Source organism: Muntiacus reevesi, chromosome 3 (assembly GCF_963930625.1).
Source record: "Muntiacus reevesi chromosome 3, mMunRee1.1, whole genome shotgun sequence".
In the NCBI taxonomy this organism is placed as follows: Eukaryota; Metazoa; Chordata; class Mammalia; order Artiodactyla; family Cervidae; genus Muntiacus; species Muntiacus reevesi.
This window is the reverse complement of record NC_089251.1, coordinates 234,612,633-234,637,039: the sequence shown is the minus strand read 5'-3', so window position 1 is coordinate 234,637,039 and position 24,407 is coordinate 234,612,633. Positions and strand designations below refer to the sequence as shown.

Genomic DNA, 24,407 nt, shown 5'->3' with positions numbered 1-24,407 from the left:
AATGTCTTCAACAAAGGAGAAAAGACACAGACAGAGAAGGAGAACTCACAGAGGAGAAGGCCATGTGGAAACAAGGCATTGGAGTGGTGAGTCTACAAGTCAAGGAATGCCAAGGGATGCCAGCAGCCGCCAGCAGCGAGGAGAGGGGCATGGAAAAGTTCTCCTAGAGAACCTCAGAGCCTCTAGGGTAAACTAACCCTGCCAACACCTTGACTTTGGACTTCTGGTCTTTTGAACTGTGAGAGCATCCATTTCAGTTGGATGGTCCAAGGTCTGTCTACTAGCTTCCTCTGAGGTCTATCTACTCAAGCCATGGAGAATCAGGGGAGCTGTGGTTCTATTAAGGAAAATGTCCACCTGACTATGGCCAATCCCTGACAAGGGTCATTTGGGTCAGGTTTGCTTATCTCTCTGCTGCCTGAACTGACAAATAACTTAAGAAATTCAGGTTGAAATACTACTACTAGGGTAACAACAGATAAAGGTTAACCACATGCCTGGAATCAGACTGCCGGGATTTGAGGCCCATTTTTCCACTTAGTAACAATGAGACTGTGGGCAGGTTTTTCAGCCTCTCTCTGGGCCACATTTTTTCCTTTTGTGTGATGGAGAGAACTCAAGAGGAGCCTGAGGAGACGTGACCACAGATGTATTGTGGTTTCCTGGATGGGATTCTTTTTTGTTTTTTTCAGAATCTTTTCCATTATAGATTATTACAAGATATTGAATATAGTTCCTGGTGCCATACGATAAACACAGTAGGTCCCTCTTGTTTATGCCTGGATGGAATTTTTGAATCAAAAAAGGACGTTAAGTAAAAACTAAGGAAATTTGGATAAAGTCTAGACGTTGGATAATAATAATGTATCAATATTGGTTTATTAACTGTAAGAAATGTGCTATACTAGTGTAAGATGTTACTAATAGAGAAAATTTGTCAAGGCTAAGTGCGAGACATATGGGAACTTTCTGTACTAATCTAAATCTGTTCTAAAATATTAAATTAGATTAAATATTTTTAAACAGGGAAAATTTTAGTATCTCATCTCACAGTGTGATAAAAATTTGAAACAGTGCCTGGTACATTGTAAGAGCCACTGTTAGCAATTATTATTTTACAGCTAGTATCAAGATCAAGGAATTATCAATAGTATTTGAAGTTTTCCATGAAATAAGCTAAATAATTTTTTTAAGTAAGATGATGCTATTATTTTTAGTGTAAAGTTTTCCAAACTCTGCTACTAGATTCAGTTTTTTAAAAACACTTACACTGTATTTCACCTTTTTTTTTTTTTTTTTTTGGAAAATTAAGCAAAATGAGTTACAGTGGCCACTATCTTTGACAACCCACAAGGTAGACAAATTAAGTGTTTCTTATATATTCACTTAGGTTCCCATATCAGTGAAAGAATAACGCTTTTACTGCTAAAGAACGACATAAAGCTAACCATTGTAAGAAGCGAGGATTTTCAGGAGGGTGATGCTGTCAGGAGCAGAGATCCAGATGCAACTGATTGTCCCCTCTTTGAGCCTGTCCTAAGAGCTTGAGAAAGCAGAAACAGAAACACATTTATAACAAACTATTGCATTTTATCTAGTAAAGAGATTTGTTGTTCAGTTGCTAAGTTGTGTCCGACTCTTTGTGACTCCATGAACTGCAGCACTCCAGGCTTCCCTGTCCTTCACTGTCACCCAGAGCTTGCTCGAACTCAAGTCCGCTGAGTCAATGATGGCATCCAACCAGCTCATCCTCTTCAATTCCTTCTCTTCTTGCCCTCAATCTTTCCCAGCATCAGGGTCCTTTCCAATGAATCAGCTCTTGGCCTCAGGTGGCCAAAGTTTTGGAACTTCAGCTTCAGCATCAGTCCTTCGAATGATTTTCGGAGTTGATTTCCTTTAGGATTGACTGATTTGATCTCTTTGCTGTCCAAGGGACTCTCAAAAGCCTTCAGCACCACAATCCAAAAGCATTAATTCTTTGGCACCCAACCTTCCTTTTGGCCCAGCTCTCACATCTGTACATGAATACTGGAAAAACCATAGGTTTACCTAAAGAGATGCTTCCTACCAAAAAGAGAATGCTGTTGTCTTAAAGAAAGTACTCTTCTACAAGCGAGTTGGGTTGATTGAAAGACAGAGAGCTTGAAGACGGGCTGTTGGACCAAAAAGAAACAGGCACAGGGCAGACTGGAGCAGCAGTGGGAGTCCCGTGCCCAGGTGAGGATGAAATAGGAGGAAGGGGCAGGGGACAACCTTTGAAAGAATGGCCTAACCCAAGGGCACGGCATAAACTGATTAGCACCGTGCGGGTCTGAGCTGGTGGATGAGCTGACTTCCACTAGATCTTAAACCTCTCAGTATATGCTCAACGGAACACATCAGTGAGCTAAATGACACACCCACAGGCTTCATGACAACTCCAAGACTGACCATCAAAGAGCAAAATGTGGGTAGGGACCCAATTCTGGGAAATCCCCACCCCTTCCCCCAAATAGTTTGAATAATCCTCCCCCACATTAGTCCATGAAATTACCCAGTCCATTAAAATTAACCATGCAATAGTCTGAGGCCACTCTTTCACCTTCTGAGATGGCTCACACTCTGTCTGTGGAGTGTGTTTCCCCTCTAAATAAATCCACTTCTTTTCCATCACTTTGGCTCTCATTTAATTCTTCCTGCAATTAGATATCAAGAATCTGAGCATCATGAAGTCCTGAAACCAGGTGCATGATCTCAGTTAAAAGATTGTGGGTTCATGTCTCAATCTGAAGGACATGGTTTCAAGACTCATCAGAAGAAAGCAACATACAGCAATGCTTGGAATCCATTTCACAAGGAAAACTAGCCTAGCTTGACTGTAACATTTGGCCATTTTAAGTAACCAAGGTCAGGGCCTAGGTCTCAGTGTAGGAATGAGTCATTATTATTCCAAGTACTTTATCTGAACTATCATCTAAATGGACCTGCCCTCTAGACTTCCCTCAGCAAAGAGAATTATCTTCAAGAAAATCCATCTTGAAAAGTCTTTGAATTGGATGATGCATTCAAACTGCAGCAGAAAAAAAAAAAAAATGAATTCACATCAGAGTTTTCTTCAGAAATCTGGCAACAATCTTTAAATTTGCTTCTGGGTCTCCTTGACAGCAGGAGAGGTAAAATATCATAAAACTTTCATTACATATGTACTCTCTTCAAGCACCTCTGAAACTATATTATGTGGAAATGTTAATAAGTACATGGAGGAGGGAAAAAAGGCTTTTTCTAAGCAAACACTTTTTGTTTAATTGTTAAACAAAGGTAAGCATTTTCTTCACTTTGGGGCTTCTTAGGGTGTTTAATAGTGTAGTGTGTATTGGCAATTTCTAATAGGGGAGATCTAATAGTCTATATTAACTGAACTCTAGGAACATTTTATTTTCAGGGCAAAGATTAACAGCTTTCTTCAGAATACAGTTTGTGAAATAATACTGATACATGATTATTATCTAAAGTCCATACTTTAAGGCTTCCCGGGTGGTGCTAGTGGTAAAGAATCCATCTGCTAGTGCAGGAGATGCAAGAGATGTGGATTCAATCCCTGGACTGGAAAGACCCGCTGGAGGAGGAAATGGCAACCCACTCCAGTATTCTTGCCTGGAAAATTCCATGGACAGAGGAGCCTGGCAGGCTATAGTCTGTGGGTCTCAAAGAGTCAGACATGAATGAGCACACACACATACATTGTCCATACTTTTTTCAGTGTTCTACTTTCGGAGACATACATAAAAACAAAACATTCTGTCAGTTAACATTTCGATCCTGTCTTCCTAACCCTTGATTGCCTAAAGTTTAGTCTCCAAACCATTCCAATAGATTACACCATGCAACAACTGGCCAATAATCCACCAAGGTCTGGACTGAGATCAGGGCTGACAACTGCATTTTCCATGCTATTGGGCACGACTTTATTGATGTCCAGACTTCCCTGGTGGCTCAGACGGTAAAGAATCCATCTGCAGTGGAGAGCTGGGTTCATTCCCTGGGTTGGGAAGATCGCCTGGAGGAGGGCATGGCAACCCACTCCAGTATTCTTGCCTGAAGAATCTCCATGGACAGAGGAGCCTGGTGGGCCACAGTCACAGGGGTCGCAAAGTGTCAGACATGACTGGGTGACTAAGCACAGCACAGTTATGGATGTCCAGGATATTATAGTTTCATATATGTGTGAGGAATATTTATTTGCCCCTTAAAACCTCCCCAAATATTTGCAACTAACACCAATTTTCTTCTATCAAAAATTTTTTCACTATATATGTTTGGGCTGGAACTTCAAAATTTCGAACTTGATATGAAGAAAATTATTAACAAATGTTGAAATTCTGCTTGAGTGTCTCACTGTACCAGGCATGGCTTGACATCCTGTCACTCTGCCATCATCTACCTGGATTTTGGAAGGAACCTCTGCAAGCACAGCTTCACCCAGAGTGATGCGGAGACAAGTTGCAGGACAAACAGGTGGCTATCACACCCCCTCAAACAAACCTCTCACACCTGACAGCTCACTGAAGCCACTTTTTGTCTGAAAGTAATTAGGCCCAATAATATATAGATTCACCACTTCTGTTGTTTAAAAATCCAACATACTTTTAATTAGAAACCAGCAAAATTTGCTTTTAAGGATTTTCTTCTTTCTCCTTTTCTAATCCTTGAAACATCACCCAGTTAATTTCGAACAGTTTTTTAGAATGACTTACTGTTTAGTCTTTTTAATTATTAGGTTGTTTGCGTCACACTCAGTCCTTTTCCCTATTTGGCTTTGTGTAAATGTTGCTCTTGTTGTTCAGTTACTAAGTCCTGTCCGACTCTTTGTGACTCCATGGATTGCAGCATGCCAGACTTCCCTGCCCTTTACTACCTCCTGGAGTTTGCTCAAATTCATGTCCATCGAGTCAGTAATTCCATTCAACCATCTCATACTCTCTCACTCTCTTCTTCTCCTGCCCTCAGTCTTTCCCAGCATCAGGGTCTTTTCCAATGAGTAGGCTCTTGGCATCAGGTGGTCAAAATATTGAAGCTTCAACTTCAGCATCAGTCCTTCCAATAAATATTCAGGGTTTATTTCCTTGAGGATTGACTTGTTTGATCTCCTTGCAGTCCAAAGGACTCTCAAGAGTCCTCTCCACCACAATTCAAAAGCATCAGTTCTTCGGTGCTCAGCTTTCTTTATGGTCCAACTCTCACATCCATACATGACTACTGGAAAAAAACCATAGCTTTGACTATGTGGACCTTTGTCAGCAAAGTAAAGTCTCTGCTTTTTACTATACTGTTTAGGTTTGTCATAGGTTTCCTTCCAAGGTGCAAGTGTCTTTTAATTTCATGGCTACAGTCACCATCTTCAGTGATTTTGGAGCCCAAGAAAATAAACTCTGCCACTGTTTTCCACTTTTTCCCCATATATTTGCCATGAAGCGATGGGACTGGATGCCATTTGCATGATGCCATTTGCCGTTTTTGTTTTTGTTTTTTTTTAATGTTGAGCTTTAAGCCAGCTTTTTCACTCTCCTCTTTCACATTCATCAAGAGGTTCTTTAGTTCCTCTTTGCTTTCTGCCATTAGGGTGGTATTGTCTGCATATCTGAGGCTGTTGATATTTCTCCTGGGAATCTGGATCCCAGCTTGTGCTTCATCCTGTCCAGCATTTTGCATGATGTACTCTGCATAGAAGTTAAATAACAATAAACAGCCTTGACACACTCCTTTCCTAATTTTGAACCAGTCCACTGTTCCATGTTCAATTCTAACTGTAGCTTCTTGACCTGCATACATGTTTTTTCAGGAGATAGGTAAGGTGTCTGGTATTCCCATCTCTTTAAGGATTTTCCACAGTTTGTTGTGATCCATACAGTCAAAGGCTTAGGGTAGTCAATGAAACAGATGTAGATGTTTTTCTGGAATTTCCTCGCTTTTTCTACGATCCAAGGGGTACTGGCAGCACGTGTAAACATACCGACCTGATTCAATGAGTGGGCATCAGCAACCACCAGGGAGATTCCTAAAGTGGCAGTTGAAATAAATCCTCCATAGACCTCCTTAAGGATATTCATCAACATAATCATTGGTCACCATTTTCCCCAGCTTTGTAAAGAATAACCACCTTCTTTGATGTTGTAGCTGCATAAATTGCATCTTTAAGATGAAAAGGAGTCTGAAATCTTACTAGGAAAGATTTTTTTTTTAAGTAAAATATGTTTATCTCACCTGTCTTCCTATAGTGGCCTAATAAAGAATATGTTTTTTAAAAATTTGTTGGGGCAGACTCTTTTGCTACTGAAGCTGACCCCAATAGCTTACCCCTGTTGCTAGAGAGGACTGCAGAACCATGGGGATATTGCAGGTTTTTGTTTGCTCCCCCAAACCAAGTCATAGTGAATTCCAGAACAGAAGATGCCAGCTCATCATACTTTCACTGGGTCGAAGGAATGCTGACCACATAAGCACGTAGACAGTCTCACCACAGAGCATTGCCTGCATAGTTCTGGCCTTTCCTATTCAGCCACAGAACACCTTTTGCACAGTTTTGACTTCCCAGGTTACGAGAGTCACCTAGAGCTCACTGTGACTCTCACCGTGGGTGCGTGCTAGATAATACGTTCTGGAGAAACCTGTTGGTGGTGATGGTGGAGTTACCACGTAGGTGTCTCCATTACTCTTGGAGTCATCCTGGAGCCCTTGATCTCTCTCCTTTGCTACAAGCAATGCATTTGTAACCCCTGTCTTCTTCTATAAGTATATGCAGAATTCAGCCACTTCGCAGAATCTTCCTTATCCAAACTTTCACCTTTGGCCTCCAAACCAGATATGGCCTCTGATAGGTCTCCCTGCTTCCTCTTTGCTACCTTTGTAGTCTGCTCAGAGTGATCCTTTTAAAACATAAGCTACGTGTAACTCTATGGCTGATTCATGTCAATGTATGACAAAACCCACTGAAATGTTGTGAAGTAATTAGCCTCCAACTAATAAAATAAAATTAAAAAAAAAATTAAAATAAAACATAAGCTACATCATAATCCACTAGAACTCCATAAAAACTCCCTTCACACTCAAAATATAAACCCAGAGTTCTGACTGTGACTCTCAGGGCTCTCCATAGAGAGCTCTCCATAGTCCCGCTGCCTCTCTGGCCCGTCGCCCAGTCACGCCTTGGGCTCCCCTCCCCTGCCCTACGCTCCAATCCAGTGTCATCAGTCATCTTGACTTGACTGTCCCCAGACACTCCTGCCGGCGGGGGAGGGGGTTGTCACCTTATCAGAGGTTTCCTCGGCCACCCCACCCTGCTCACTCTCTGACCTCTTACATTCTTTCTTCCTTTCAGCATTTATCACCATCTCACATCTTCATTAGTTTGAGTGTTTATTGCCTGTCTCCCCCACAGGAACACAAGCTCCATGAGGCAGAAACTTTGTTAGTTTTAATCAACACAGTGTTTCTAAAGCAGTACCTGGCACATAGGATCTCAGTAGATACTTCCTGAATGAGCAAGTGAATGAATCAGAGTTTATTTTTACTAGTAATGCCCAGCCCATTGCAGCCTCAGAAGTAAGAGATGGAGCTCATCAGGGAAAGAGAAAAAAATTGTTTGAAACCAAGGAATCCTAACCTTGGGTTAGACTGCTTGAGTTATCTTTTAAAAAGAAAAAAAGAATGCTCAGCAGTTTTGCAAGACATGAATGAGTGAATTACTCTGCAGTCAATGTTTCTGCCTGTTGACATGGACTTCTTGCCCTGCATACCATCTGCTTCACAGATGGGAAATAGGGTGTGAAGAGAGAGTTGTTCTGAGGGACTTCCATGGTGGTCCAGTGGTCAAGACTTTGCCTTTCAGTGCAGGGGGTGTGGATTTCATCTCTGGTCAGCTAGCTAAGGTCCCACATCTCACGGCAAAAAAAAAAAAAAAAAAAAAAATAGAACAGAAACAAAATTATAACAAATTCAAATGCAAAGACTTTTAAAAAATGGTCCACATCAAAAAAATTAATTTAAAGAAAAGAGTCATTCTGAGAGTCAAATTAGATTAAATTCATATTCACTGATATCTCATGGAAAATCCCATCTTTGGATTTATTCTACAAGTAGGAAACAGAAGGAGCTCAGTTCTTTTTTGCCTTCAAATAATTTCCCTAACCCAAGGAAAGTGGTTTTCTCAAGCAGGTCTAACATACAAGACTGGCATCAGACTTGCCAAGTGAGAACTGTCTTCTTTTTACCAGTAGGGGACTGACTTTTGAGCTCCTGAGTAAGGTTCAGGGTGGCTGTGACGGAGCCCGAGGAGTTAATTAATCCTGAGTCATCTCCAGCCCACAGGAAATGCCAGTGACCGCCCTCTCCCGGACAGGGTGTCAGGCTCAGCTGTCACCTTCCCCTGAAGGGCAATGTGTTCTGTTTCCTTTGTTTTTAAGTGATCGTATGAGATTTAAGTCTAGGGAGGAATAAAGAAAAGGTTGTATAATCCAGGACCACCTTTCTGTCTCAGTTCTGGTGGCGAATGATCCACAGGATGAACAACAAACAAACCAGAAAGGAGACACCTGAGAAGAGAGCTAGAGCTGGAACAAGGGGTCTAGAGACGGAGAGACAGACTTTTTGAAAGGTCCCCTGGAGAATCTCATTTCTTGCTGACAGCTGCTTTAGGATTTTCTGAACATCTCATACCTACTAGAAGGCAGTTTGCATGGAGATGCAGAGTTCAGGCTGGGGGAAGAAATCTGTCTCCGGGGCTTGGTGCCTGAGTGAGTTGAAACAGTGGGCAAGTTACGTAGCTACTCCTGCCTCAGTTTCCTCATCTGGTAAATGGAGATAAAATAGTTCCTACTTCAAAGGGGAACTGTGAGAATGAAATAGGACAATACTAATAAAATATTGAACAGTACGCGACACATAGGAAGTGTCCAATAAAGCTGTCTACAATAAACAAGTATCCTGAAAGTAGTCAGATGGGGATTTGCCATAGATAGATGAAGCCTCTGGCCCAGCCCCAGGCCCCGCCCCTGGCTCACCCAGGCGGAAGGGCTGAGAGCTGCAGGTGACTCCAGGGAATGGGAAACCAGATAACCATCAGGAAGCATTTCTAGGTAAACATTTCCAGTTGATTGTCTAATGTAGTTTCAAGAAGAAAGGGCTTGGAATCTTTAAGGCTTTAGTAATTTGTTGTCGTGCTTTTCTCTCTTTCTCATTTTTAAGTTAATGTACATTCATTTCCAATTTATTTCTCATTTACATTCCTTTTCTTAAAAAGTGGCCCCTATATTATATAATCATTAGGCCCCATAAAATCTAGATTCATCCCAGAATAATATAATTAAATATTTACCATAATCTTGAAAACTGGGTATTGTCACTATCTCACAGTCTGGAAACTAAAATCCTGAGAGAGAAATGCTATCCCCAAGGACATAGAGTAGGACCAGACTCAGATACTTGTACACCAATATTCATAACAGCATTATCCATGATAGCCAAAAGGTGGAAACACCCCAAATGTCCAGGGACAAATGAATGGATACATAAAATGTGGTCTACCCACACAATGGAATATTGTTGAAACTTACAATAATTCGAATATACACTATGAAGTAGATGAACCTGGAAAACATTTTGCTAAGTGAAATAAGCCAGACACAAAAGGCTTTATTGTATGATTCCACTTATACAAGCTACCTAGAACACTCAAATTCATAGAGGAATGGTAGCTTCTAGGGGCTAAAGGGAGGGGAAATATGAACTATTGCTTAATGGGTACAGAGCTTTGGTTTGGAATGGTGAAAATTTTCTGGAGATGGATAGTCGTAAAGGTTGCATGGCGGTATAAACATACTTGATGCCAATGAATGCCACACTTGAAAACAGGTATAATGGTAAATTTTGTGTTATGTATATTTTACCAAATTAAAAGGAAACTCCGGACTAGAAGGTAAGACCTAGGCCACAAAATTTTCTCTAGCACTTAGCATGTTTTGAGCATTGTACACAAAGGTGACAGGAAACTGTTACACATCCTCCTTTAAAATAATTTTTCTGAAGGTCTTGAAATTTGAAATGAAGGTTTCCCCTTCCAAATTCAGGCTTCCCTGGTGGCTCAGTGGTAGAGAAGCCGCCTACCAGTGCAGGAGATGCAGGTTCGATCCCTGGTCGGAAAGATCCCCTGGAGGAGAGCGTGGCAACCTACTCTAGTATGCTTGCCTGGAGAATCCATGGACAGAGGAGCCTGGCGGGCTACAGTCCGTGGGGTCACAGAGAGTGGGACATGACTGAGTGACTGAGCAACCAGTGCTTCCAGATTCTGTGCTTCCCAGGTTACACACATCTGCAGGTCAGCCACAACCTTCTGCCAACAGCCCACCGGGCAGTACATCACACACACAGGTACACCCACGCTAGACCCAAGAGCAAAGTCTCCACTTCCACTGTCTCCTTTCAGCTGTTCACTATGAAACACTTTCATAGGAAGCCTACTGGAGGGAGATCTATTTCTTGTACTTGAAATAAAGCTGGTAACAGAGAGAGGCCATCCCATCCCAAGAGCTGGCAGTCCTTACTGGGTCCTTAGAGCTCAGTTTGGCTCCCAGCCAGGTTTACTCAGTGTTTATTCTCCCAGGAGTGTTTTGAGGTGCCCTGGGGCTGGCCTAGCCGGCCCCAGATTGTTATTGTCTGATGTGAATGAGGGGCTGGGTCCAGGCAAGATCCAAGCCAAACAGAGTGAGTCAGATGAGCTCACGTGACTTCCTGAGGTCAGGATTCCACTGAAGAGTCTCAGAAGCAAAGGCCAGTGAAGGAGTGGGGTGCAGGGGTCATTGCTCCCTTGGGCTGTGTGATGCTTTGCGACTCTACCCACACCTGGGCTCAGACCTCTTGAAGAGGGTCAGGCCCCCAGAGTCCTAGGCTGGGAGCCTGAGCCCTGGGGATGGTAGGCTTCTATGTGATGGGCCAAGCAGCGTGTCTAAAAATCTAGATGGTGTGACTTAGGATCTCTGGATCTTAAGGAATATGGAGACACCCTCAACTACCTTTAAGAAGTGGGAATTTACTGAAGGGATACACAGTGTGCTAAAAGAAATAAGATCCTGGGGTTTTCAGGGAGAGCTGTGCCTGAGAAAGATCTAATCTGAAAGGGCATTAGGGATCATGGCCTGGGCCAAGTTCCTTCCCCTTGACAAAGTGAGTGTGGGGGTCTAACTCTGGTGTTTTCCATTCACACGGCTCAGGCACCCTCCTCAGCTGTTTTTACCAGTGACATTTGCAACAGGTCCTCTTGTTGACTCATTAGAGTTCTCTTCTGCCTCACTCATCTGTCTCCTCAGAGCTGCCGATTCCTCCCAACACTCCTGAAGCATCACTTTTCCTGCAACCTGATGTCCTCTTCTCTCTGCCAGTTTCAGCTTCCATTACGGAAGCCCTGATTTTTTTAGTCTGTATTTCCCAGTTTAAGTTCTATGTATACACAGAAACAGAGGTAATTCATCTGGTTGCCCTGTCTGAGGGGACACAGTTTTCATCCGGGAGACTTTATTCAGTGCTGACCAGTGTTTGCTGTTGTTCAGTTGCTACATTGAGTCTGACTCTGTGACCCCATGGACTGTAGCCCTCCAGGCTCCTCTGTCCATGGAATTTTCCAGGCAAGAATACTGGAGTGAGTTGCCATTTCCTTCTGCAGGGGATCTTTCCAACCCAGGGGTCAAAGCCCTGTCTCCTGCATGGGCAGGCGATTCTTTACCGCTGAGCCACCAGGGAAGCAAGTTTAGGGAGCAGCTAGAACTCCTTCCGTTCCCACAGCCGTGGCCAGGTACTTTCCAGGTGAGGCCTCCAGGCACCAGATCTTCAGGAAGCAAGAATATTTTCCCTGTGATGAATCATCCAGAGTGGATGGAGGTTTTCTTGTAGCATTGTTCTTTATACTTTCTCTTAAATTCTGCCCCTTTTCTCCACCCTGCATTTTAAGCCCTTTCACAGCCCAAGCAGGGAATGTCTTTCCCCACTTCTAACGGCGTGCTGTGTCTTCTAAAACCATTTATTCATTTATTTATTCACTATTTGTGGAGTACCAGCTTTGTCACAGGTAAAATACTAGATAACAACAAGGTAAAATTTATCCATTTATTGATAAATATTGACTACGTACAAAGTATCTGGCTTTATGCTACTTGCTGGGAATATGAAGATCACTGAGACACAGTCACTGCCTGATACACAGTAAAGAATTCAATAAATACTTGTTGAATAGATCAGTGCCTTAAAGAGCTTCACTGTTCATTGGGGGAGAGATGCAAGGATTTCAGCAATTATAAGAAGATTGGAAAGGGCCATCCTGGGGAAGATCCCAGAAAGGGAGGCCTGGCGAGACTCAAAATGCCTCCCTATGGGCACTGATGTCTGTGGGAGATGTGGATAGTGAGCTGAATCAGCCAAATGAGAGGAATGAGGAGGAGCCCATGCCTCCCAGCAGCACAAATGGCATGTGCAGAGGCTTGGCAGTGGGGGAGGACTGAAGACCAGAGAGGCTGTGACTGAGGACAGATATTAAACAAAGCTGTGCAGTCAGGACTTTCGGGGCAGGGTGGAGGTGAAATAACACACCCTTCCTACTCCTCTTTCCTCCTACCCCGATTTATCATGTTTCATAGTCCCTTAGGACAGCCTGATTTTAAGAGTCTGTCTCCCCACTCTGTTCCCCAGTCTGGAATATACACCTCACAGGCCAAGAGCTTGGCTTTGTTCGCTGATATTATCTTCTGCTTGTAGAACAATGCTTAGCACAAAGTAGATGCTCAATAAATATTTATTGACTAAATGGATAAATAAATCAATGAATGATGACCTACATAGGATACAAGTATTATCCAGAGATAGAGTGTATTAAAAAGCAGAGACATCACTTTGCCAACAAAGCTTTATCATCACTTTATCATCAAAGCTATAGTTTTTCCAGTAGTCATGTACAAATGTGAGAGTTGGACCACAGAGCAAGCTGATGGCCAAAGATTTGATGCTTTCAAATTGTGGTGCTGGAGAAAACTCTTGAGAGTCCCTTGTACTGCAAGATCAAACCAGCCAATCCTAAAGGAAAGCAACCCTGAATATTCATTGGAAGGACTGATCCTGAAGCTGAAGCTCCAACACTTTGGCCAACTGATGCCAAGAGCCAACTCACTGGAAAAGACCTTGATGCGCAAAAGAAGAAGGGGACAACAGAGGATGAGATGGTTAGATAGTATCACCCACTCAATGGACATGAATTTGAGTGAACTCTGGGAGACAGTGGAGGACAGAGGAACCTGGCTTTCTGCAGGCTTCTTGCCATCTTCTTTCCACATTCCTGTGTGTGACAGAGTTCAAAATTGAACAAAGCCTTCTGAGAAGAACCTGAGCAGTCCATAATTAGTTTTCTCCTCTTCACACAGGTTTCACACACTTGCCTAGAAATACACTTTTAAAAGATAGTCTCCCAGGACATAACTCCGGCCACAAAAATGCCTGTCTAAGATTAAGCAGTTTGGAGAGTTACAAAATAAATATTTGTTTGCAGTATCTACACACCCCAAACACCATCTTGAATACATGCGGAAACATTCATAATCAGACTCATAAAATTAGTCGTAGAATATATATATTTTAAATCTCTCTTTTGTTTAACAAATAAATATTTTCTGTGTGCCAAGTAGTAAGTTGGAAGCAGGGATGGTACACAAGAAAGAGAACTTGATCACCATCTGGAAGGGAGGGGTTCAAAATCTTAGGAACCACTGTTTTCTGTTTCCATTGTTGTTTGAGACTAATTTTGTTCTAATTTAATTTTAATATATTATTTTTTCTAATAATGGATTTAAAGAAGAATTTGATACTTATGGGGAAAAAATATCTTTCATCCAATTTAAAAAACAATGGAACACAGTATTTTGCTTTCCCTAGCCTGCCTTCTATTATAAATTGTAAAATAGTGGTTTTTATTTTTCAGAGTTCATCTCAATTCTCTGAAAGGACTTAACAATGGAACATAAAAATCTCAGGTATTTTCCTTTAGATCATTTTTTAAACCCTCCTGGTACATAACTGACATATTTGTGTTTTTATTTGTCACCTTTACTGTTTACATTAAATTATAACTATTTTAGAAACAACTTCAGATCATATTTCAATTATTCTTTTGACATTTCATCGGTCATTATTTTACTAAAGGTATAAACTTTCTCTAGGATGCAGAGAGACTGATAGAACCTACAGAAAAATTTCTACTGAATGAATTTCCCCACCTTCTTGGTGATTGTACACCTGCCTTCCTTATAAGGAGAACAAGGAAGTAAATCATGTTGGAGTTGCTCTTAAACACAGCTTTTCTTCTTTACCTGTCCAGGTAGCTTCTGTTTTCATTTCAGTCTTAATGAAAACTTTTTAATTTACATCTCAAGTTTCTTTTCAAAGCAGCGTAAGTAGTATTTACAATTTTACACTTCAAGAAAGAAAGACTTTTAACAGTGTTCAGCTTTGGTCTTGTAATGTTGAAGGCAATTCATTTTTTAATCTGTCTGCACAGCGAGAACTGAAACGGATGGGGATTGAACTGCTTTGCCTGTTCTTTCTATTTCTAGGAAGGAATGATCACGTACAAGGTAAGACTTTAGTTCTCCGATATATTGCTTTTGTGGTACGCTTGACAAACCTGTCATGTGGCTCAGGAACTAGATCTGAAGTCACTTTTTACTTGAGCTGTTCAGTTGCTCTTTGCCATTGAACGAACACTTTAACAAATTACAGGCAGACGCAGGACTGTTCCCACAGCGAATGCTCCGGGCTTTAGGTAAATAAATACAAAGGTGGCATGGGCACCTTAATGAGAGATTAAACAGCACTACGCACAAGAGGATTTCTTAATACCCTTGTGACAACCATTTTGGTGACTTTTCTAGCTATCTTATTGTACAACAAGGCCTTCCACTTCAGAGTGATAACCTTGAGACAGAAAAGGGATCTATCTTTCAAAATAAAGCTATAGTACAATTGAAAGAGAAGGATTCTTTAGTGGCTGTGAATAATTGTGAAAAATTAAAGGGGGATGATGCTGAATGAGGGTGATAAGTATGATGATCCTATATTTGTGAACGCTGAGATACTTTCACATTTTAAGAAAAAAAAGAGAGACTGATTATTTTTGGCTGCTAAGACATGCATATTTTCAATGCCATAAATGTAAGATACGAACTTCACTGTGGATTGCTAATGTTTTGAGGACTGATCTTCGAAACCTGAAAAATGAACTTTGATACTGTTTTGTTCAAGTGCTTTAAGAGCTGTCGGTCTCACGAGTGGAGTGGCTGAGAGTGTGCTGAATCCCTTGTGTCTTGCTGGGTTTGAACACAGGTGGCTGTGCTGTGGGGGGTGCGGAGACCTGTGAGGACTGCTTACTCATTGGACCTCAGTGCGCCTGGTGCTCTCAGGAGGTAAAGCAAACGACCTCAGCGTGTTTGTAAAAAGTGCACTTACATTTACGGCAATTCCATCTGTGACTGCTCCCAGTGTCCCGCTTTCCGTGGTGTTATAGGAGTGACACAAATCTGGAAGGGAAAACGTAAACATTAGTGATGCCAAGTGTGCTTTGTATGATTACGTTCAAAAGCAATTTGAGAAGGGAGTGAATGTCAAATTATTCTGAAATATATGAACTCAAGATTCTTTATTTGACCTGATGCCTCCTCTTATTTTAAGGCCATTTCTTCCTGCTCACAAGTAAAATGTTGAGGCTCTGGGCAACCAGAGCTCATGGAGGCAATCTTTTCTCAAGTTCAACATATGTTTAATTTCAGTATCATAGTTCTGTTTCATCTGGGGACAAGCATCCTTTCTGAATCACTGACAGGATCCAAGAGAAGGCTCGGGGTGAACTTTACTGTTCAAACATTATCCAAGTCTTTTAAAAATGACATCCGCTGTGTGACTCTGTACCACAGTGATGACAAAACCTGAAGTAGACACCCCTATCTGATCAAACCGAAAGCTACGTGAAAGTGGCAGGAGGGAGTGGGGAATGTATAACAAACCATCCTGAATCACGGCTTCCGCTGACACTACAGAAGAATCTGTAAATGATTCCTAGTAAGAAAGATCTGTATTAGCTCCTTCTGGCTTGAAAACAGTTCTTTACTAAATCTCATAAAGAGAGTTTCAACACAAATCAAACCATCAGATTCTTACCAAATTCAGCAAGAACTGAGTAGAATGTTCAAGGGTAAAGAACCTGGTTGCCCAATTCAAAACCAGGCTGTGGCTGTTAAAACCCCACATTTGTTACCTGTGTCCATGGAGGGACGGCTTGCAGGGCAGGGCACAAACCCAATTCACTCCCTGACCTCTACCAAGAGGGTCAAGCAGAAGGGCAGTGACTTTGGGCTCATATATCAAAGCAGGTTTGGGAATATACAAAGAGGGAAAAGCCCACGTTTTTTGACATTGACTCCCTGAAGAAGCCAATGTTAGTTTAATGCCAGAGACATAAAACAACAGATCAGTCTAACAAAGTGCCCACCTCTAGAATTTTCATAAAAAAAAAAATTTTTTTTTTTGCACCCATTGAAGAGAGCCTCTTAAGTTACACCTGATAGCTTTTCTTGTGGCTAATACTCTGTAGTCAAATCTATTCAAAAGGCCAGATTATTCTGAGAGATCACTCACTGATATAACTAATAGTAGAAGTATTATTACCAATAGAGACAGTTGGAGCAAAAAGTAAATTAGGCTTCTGCTTAGAGCAGATAGAAAAAAGGTTCCAGGGTTAATGCCACCTCTGATCTTGTGGCAAACATAGTGATTATAGGTTGTATCAGTGACGCAGTGTTAAGAAGGATTCTGAGGGCTTGTTAAGCCACCTTGTGCTTTGGATAAATCATGGGAAATTACAGAATTTGTTACCCCTCACTAGGGCCTCAAATATACACAGGCCTGGCTGAAAGATAACAAATTATATTCTCAAAAGTCAACTTTGGGAGAAATGTAGCTTTCTTAGTTGGTGAAACAGCAGGAGTGGCTTAGAATTCCAGTGAATGAAGGAAAACAGTATGAACTTGATTTGTGTCTCTCCAAGCCTGAGAGATAACAGGCCTGAAGTTCAACCTTGCCTAGAGCCTCACCAACTCAAGAGCTGTCTTGGCTGGTGGGTAAGATAGGTGTTTATCTCTTGACTACATCTTTCTGTTCTGAGTGTTCCAGGGTTGGATGGCTGCATCTCTGCCTGGGAACACTCATCTCACTGCCTCTGGAAACTCAGGTGGATCAGAGGGGAACTGGGAAACTCCTGAGTTCAAAGCAGAAAAGCAATCTCTTACACCATTTCTCTTTCATTTTCCTTCCCCACATGCCAATGTTGGAGGAATTTCTAAAAGATCTTAAACTAGAATAACGTCCCCAAGAGGTCAACTTTGGTGAAGTAATACTGTAATATAAGGGTAAAACATCCACAAGTTAAACCAGGACAGGCAGTAGATAGGGAGATACCACAATCTTTGACCTTTCAGAAGCCACGGAAAAGACTCTGTCACTGGATTTAGCAATAGACACTCTGAGAATCTGAACAGTCCCAGGATCGCATACACCTGCAGGTTATCCTCCACGATAATTCACATGATGATGTCAGCTCTGTGACCCAGCTATTTCAAAGATCTGGTCACAGCACAGGAGAAGCTTTCAAAAAGTGAGCATTAAAAAGAAAAATGAAAAAAAAGGGAAAAAAGGAAAAAAATAAGTCAAGTGAATTCACTTGAATACAATTAAAGGGAAACTCCACTTTTACTCAAAATTTTACTGGCAGAATTCTCTGGTTATTTTGCTATAACTTTAGACCTACAATCAATGTCAGGCATATGGGGGTGTAATATATCAAGGCAGGATACCTAACTAGCAAAGCATGCAAAAAATAATCTTATAAAAGATGTCTTCTTTTTCTTTTTTATTGTTGTCTTTCTCTCTTTATTGTTTTTTCTCTTTTAGAATTTTACCCACCTACCTGGAGTTGGAGAAAGGTGTGATACCCCAGCAAATCTTTTAGCTAAAGGATGTCAACCAACCTTCATCGAAAACCCTGTCTCCCAAGTTGAAATACTTACAAATAAGCCTCTCAGCATAGGCAGACAGAAAAATAGCTCCAACATCGTTCAGATTTCACCTCAAAGCTTGGCTCTTAAACTGAGACCAGGTATGTTATGATTTGCACAATCACCTGCTCATGTAAATAAATCTAATGTCATATATATGCTGCTTTTTGCTTAGTCGCTCAGTCGTGTCCAACTCCTTGTGGCCCCATGGACTGTAGCCCGCCAGCCTCCTCTGTTCATGGGGATTCTCCAAGCAAGAATACTGGAGTGAGTCACCATGCCCTCCTCCAGGAATGTCACATATAATAATACAGCTATTCCATTAATACACCTTGTACCATATTACATGTCATTGTTTATTATGATTCAGATTTCCCATTCTTAAGGAAATAAAGAATTGTAAGGCTAACACTTTTCTTTATTCACATTGGTCACTTTGTACTCCAAATGTGTTACCAAAAATAGCCTTATCTAATAGTAACCGTTTGAATTACTCAAATGTTGTTAAGGCTTACCTCACATTTCTTCAAGGGTTGTAATGTAGCTTTAAGCACTTCTTTATTTTCTTCTTTTTTAAACCCACATACAAAAAAAAAAAAATCAGCTTATCTTTCATCTAAATGGATGCTAGTTCTCCCAAGGAGATATAAAATATCCCAACTTTCACCTCCTTCAGTTGCTCTAAATTCATGGGTGAAAAATATCCATGGGTTGGTTCCTTTATAAACTTGGCCGCATAGTGTATGAACTGCAAGTATCTCTGGTAAGTTCTTATTGAAATGAAATAGCTAGTGACAGTTCTAGTCACAACTAAGTCTGCATGGATTTTTATGGATCATCTTTTCTTGCGAGGGTGTTACAGGCCTTGAACAGACCCTGCAAGTTCAAGTTCGCCAGACCGAGGATTACCCTGTGGATTTGTATTATCTCATGGACCTCTCGGCCTCCATGGATGACGACCTCAACACCATCAAAGAGCTGGGCTCCCTGCTCTCCAAGGAAATGTCTAAATTAACCAGCAACTTTAGACTGGGCTTCGGTTCTTTTGTGGAGAAACCCGTCTCCCCTTTTGTGAAAACAACACCAGAAGAAATGGCCAACCCTTGCAGGTAAGTAAACAATTTTCTGGGATCTTCAAACACTGATTTCCTATAGAGAAAGTCTTGCTCTGAGCTGAGCTTGGCAGGAGTTTGCTGGTTCCCTGGCAGTTCCCTCCCATCTGATTGGATGTCAGCAGCTCTCAGTTGCCCAGGTTGTTCAGAACTAAAGGGATGTCATCCTTTTTTTTTTTTTTTTTTAAAGTAAACTATTAAGTTTACTTAAAAGTTCATTTATTTTGTACTGGAGTAAAGCCAGTTAACAATGCTGTGATAGTTTCAGGCGGATGGACAGCAAAGGGACTCAACCATACATATACATGTTTCCATTCTCAAGCAGACATCACTGTAATACATAAGTCCCCTACAGACAAACGAGTTCTGTTTTGAGAGTGCATTCGTAGGTTCACTTTCTAAGTCCAACAAAGTTAGTCTAGGTACCCAACTAACACAATCAGCTATCTAGTACTGTACTGTAATACGTATATAAAACTTCTCACAGAAATAACACATAAAAACTAACAAACACAAAATATAAACATTTTTAATCTTAAAGTACCTTGAAAAGTACAGTAGTACAGTAAAAATTGGGCATACAGGGGCATGTTTGCATCTTTGGAAGTTCACAACTTGAAGGTTTGTATGTACAGGATTTACTGTATCCAGTTCTAGCTTGGCTCTTTACAGCATTTGCCATATTTGCCTCCCTTTGGAAGGCAGGCTGTGAAAAATTTGGATTTGTATTCTGCAGACACAGGGACAGAATCTTTTACTGTAGGTTCCACTGGTCTGAGCCCATCTTCAGCCCCTCAGAGGCTTTCTATCCTCAATGACCACCACTCTCTGAGGCTACTGACAGTAAGTCACATTTTCTCAGAGTATCTGTCTCCACTACAATGACTGCTGCCAAAATAACAGCATTTGGAGTAATTTCTAATGTACTTTTGGAAATGTGACTTTCTTTTATTGCTTGGAGAATGCCTTTGTAGCCTTTACTGCTATCAAATTCAGTAGGAAATGAGGCAATGGTTCCATTATAATATGCTCTAATCAGTTACTAAAACTGTGTATTATATGGGTGATGGTCAAAGGTAAGTTGCTTTGTGATAACTTACCTCTACATGTCAATGACATGGTCAAAATAAAAGTATTTGATATCCTTCTTTTGAAAAAGAACTTCCACTTGCTCTGTGCCAGATCCTATGCTGAAGGTTTTATGTACATGACCTCATTCAGTCTTCATCATAACTTCAGGTCAAAGCAGGTTCCATCATCTCTATATTGAGAGGAAGTAATAAAGTCTGTGAGAAGTTAGTAATTTACCTGTGGCAGCATGACTAATCAGTGATCTATACCAAGATCTGGGTTGGTCCAAAACCAAGTCTTTTACTACGCTGAATCTAGTATAGATGAAATGGCTTTCCAAACATGTATTGACTTTTAACACTAGTTTACACCAACAAATTAATCTCTATAAAACAGTTTTTGCAGTATCATTTTAAGACATTTCAATGTGGTTCCAAACTAGAATGTGATGGCCAAAAGTGTTTTGACCTTGAAAAGAATTCATCACTGATTGCAACTCCTAGGAATTGTGTTTGATTGCAAATATCAGAGATAATATTTGTCCCCAGTGCCCCACTTCTCAAGGTATAATTGACATGAACTAAAATACACACAGCAGAAATGTTCAATTTCATGAGTTTTGACAGTTGATTATACTGATGTGATCACCACTTAAAACACAACATAGACCAATTCCAGCACCTCAGAAAGTTTCCTTATGCCCCTTTATAGTCAGTTCTGCTTCCTCAGAGGCAACCATTTTCTGATTTCTGGAAGTTAGATTCATTTTGCCTACTCTTGGATTTCACATGAATGGAAAATATGCTATACACCTTTTGTATCTAGCTTCTTTTGCTCAACATCATGTTTTTGAGATTCATCCCTGATTTCATGTTTATCAGCAGTTTCTTCCCTTTTGTCCTAAGTAATAGTCCCTTGTACAAATTTATTATACTTTATCTGTCCATTGATGAACATTTGGGTTGTTTCCCAATTTCTGGCCATCATGAAGAAATATTGCTATGAACACTTGCATATAAGTCTCTGTGTGGATGTATGTTTTTATTTCTCTTGGATAGATATCTAGAATTAGAAATGCTAAATTGTATTATTATTTTTTATTTTGATGAAACCCAATTTTTAATTTTATGATTAGTGTATTTTTTTGTTCTAAGACATCTTTGTTTATCTTAATGTCTCAAAGATTCCTCCTATGTTTTCTTCTAGAAGTTTTGTGGTTGAAGAACTTGCATTCAGGTCTGTGATCTCAAATTAGTGCTTCTGTTTGGAATGAGGACAAGTCTAGGTTTATCTTTTGTTACTATCCAATTGTTTCAGCACTATTTGTTAAGCAAGTTTCTCCTTTCCCCATTGAAATATCTTGATGCTTTTCTTAGAAAGCAATTAACTGTATGTGTGTCTAATTCGGGACATTCTGTTCTAAGCTGCTGATCCATTAAATATACTCATGTAACCTTGTACCTACTCATCTACTCACTCATAATGTCACCTTAGGGGAACCACTTCACTTCTCCAAACTTTAGTTTGGAATAACAATACCGATCACACTGAGGGGGTTGTAAGGAGTGTGTAAGATAATGAAAGGAAACATTTGATACTGAACTTGACCACGAAGCTCTCACTAGGTGGTAGCTACTATCAATACCAATAGAGTGGGGTAAAGGGAGGCCTAGTTGTTGTTCAGCCGCTCAGTCGTGTCCGACTCTTTGCAACCCTGTGAACTGCAGCATGCCAGGCTTCCCTGTCCTTTACCATCTCCCGGAGTTTGCACAAATTCATATCCATTGAGTTGGTGATGCAATCCAACCATCTCATCCTCTGTCGTCCCCTTCTCCTCCTGTCCTCAATCTTTCCCAGCATCAGGTTTTCTCCAATGAGTCAGTTCTTTGCATCAGGTGGCCAAAGTATTGGAGTTTCAGCTTCAGCATCAGCCCTTCCAATGAATATTCAGGGTTGCTTTCCTTTAGGATTGACTGGTTTGATCTTGCAGTCCAAGGGACTCTCAAGAGTCTTCTCCAACACCACAGTTCAAAAACGTCAATTCTTCAGCACTTGGCCTTCTTCATGATCCAACTCCCACATCCACACATGACTACTGGAAGGGAGGCCAGAGCCCTGCACAAATTACAGTGACTAGGAACCTTAATGAGGACCACATATTTGAGCACTTGAAAGGTCAACATTTTCCTGTTTTCTAGAGGTATTTCTCTTATTCTTATTGGCAAAATTTACCATTAGCTAAAGTTATAAACAATGAAAACTTTTTGCTGTAACATTTTATTTTTTCTTTTTTAATCATGTCCTTAATTCTCCAAGTTTCTCTGTCCAGATTCTACTCCCCACACACTTACACACCAAAAATTCAAACACCAACACAAAAGTCAATCCTTTGATCAATCCAAACCCTATAATTAAGAAATAAAATGTTCCTTAGTACAAAGGCTAAGACAAGTAAAAGGAAAAAACATGGAGTTTTCCAGACCTGGGCTTAAATCATAACCTTGGAATGCCAGTCTCTTCATTTATAAATGGGGATAATAATATTCACTTCCTGGGCTATCATGAGAACTGAGTAGGCTGGAACATAATAGACATTCAAATCCAGTTTTAATTTCCTTCCTCTCATTAATGCTAATTTTCTCTAGTTATTTTAATCTAACAGTCCTAAAACTTTTAGATCTCAGAACTTTCTTACACTCCTAAAAATTAAGATCCTCAAAATATCATTATTAAGTGTCAGAGTGTAAAACTAAGAAAATATAAAAATAATTAGTAATTAATTTATTTGATAGTTACAATGAAAAACACACTGCAAGTTCCTATAATAACATACCTTTAGAAAAAATAACTACATTTTCTAAAATAGAACAACAGTTAACAAGAAAAATGGCACTATTTTAATTTTTACAAATCTCTTAAAATATCTAATTTAAAAGAAGCCAACTGAATTTTCACATCTGCTTCTTCATTTAATCTCTGGTAATATTTTACTTTGGTTGAATTCCATGAAGGAAATCAAACCTCATGTAGATATATAGTTGAAAAAGGGGAAAGCAGTTAATAGATTTTGCCAATGACTGTAGACCTTTCTTGTTTGATATTACATTCAAACCGGACAAGAGGTAAATTACGTTTCAGTGTAGAATCTGAAAAACATGTCAATGAACTTCCTATTTTGTTACATTAAAAACCATTGATCTGCTTTGAACTTTGAATGGCTTAAAAAATTTTTTTTATTATTATTATTTTTTGGCTCTGTTGGGTCTTTGCTGCTGCATGCAGGCTTTCTCTAGTTGCAGAGAGCAGGGGTTACTCTCTAGCTGAGGTGTGTGGGCTTCTTGTTGCTGTGGCTTCCTTTATTGTAGAGCACAGGCTCTATCTGGGGTGCAGACTCAAGCAGCTGTGGTGTACAGGTTTAGTTGCGCTGTGGCACATGGGATCTTCCTGGAGCAGGGCTTGAACCTGTGTCCCCTGCTTTGGCAGGCAGATTCTTTAACCACTGGACCACCAGGAAAGAGCCTGAATGGCTCTTCCACTGGTGTGTGTGTGCATGTGTTTTTGTAATATAATGCTTTGGTCATTTGGAAAATGAAGTTTCAGTGAGTTACGTAGATCTTAAAATTTCATGATAGAATATCTAAAAAATTATATTTGTTAATATTAGCATTAATCCCATCAGATAAGTCTTGAAGTACTTAGAAGCTGTTAATGGGTAGCAGATGAAAGTTTTGTGAAATTCTAATTTTCTAGTTGTGTCAAATTTCATCATTGGCAACAAATACTGATAGTTGTTTTCCCGAAAGTAACAAACTTACTTTCTTCATTTTAATGAAGATGTCTGCCAAAAACTTAAGTTGAAATGATGGTTTGGCTGTCAAGCATTTTTTTGGGTAAAATGGTTGTTCCATGAACAACAGTTCAAACAACCATGAAAGTGCTTTTCCACTGTAAACGTGTACTTCAGTATACAGCAGTAACACTGTATGCATGTTTCCTATATGGTCACACAGAAATAACTTGCAAAAAACATGTGTCCAAGAGCATAGACTTAATAAAATTGAACCTGTGTCCCACTCCAGAACCCAACCCACTCCAATATTCTAGCCTGGAAAAT

At 40.4% G+C, this 24,407-nt stretch overlaps 1 protein-coding gene across 3 annotated transcripts in view; it reads left to right on the top strand.

The window, feature by feature from the left end:
* ITGB6 (integrin subunit beta 6) overlaps nucleotides 1-24,407 on the top strand; it is a 138,083-nt gene that overhangs the window by 41,475 nt on the left and 72,201 nt on the right. For 2 of the 3 annotated variants that reach the window (XM_065931623.1, XM_065931621.1), the window contains exons 2-7: nucleotides 13,988-14,039; nucleotides 14,226-14,455; nucleotides 14,564-14,639; nucleotides 15,388-15,467; nucleotides 18,007-18,211; nucleotides 18,973-19,219. In XM_065931623.1, coding sequence (XP_065787695.1) covers nucleotides 14,579-14,639; nucleotides 15,388-15,467; nucleotides 18,007-18,211; nucleotides 18,973-19,219 — 593 coding nt within the window. In that variant the 5' untranslated portion in view covers nucleotides 13,988-14,039; nucleotides 14,226-14,455; nucleotides 14,564-14,578. The remainder of the gene's footprint in view (nucleotides 1-13,987; nucleotides 14,040-14,225; nucleotides 14,456-14,563; nucleotides 14,640-15,387; nucleotides 15,468-18,006; nucleotides 18,212-18,972; nucleotides 19,220-24,407) is intronic. The other variant, XM_065931622.1, reaches the window with a different exon arrangement.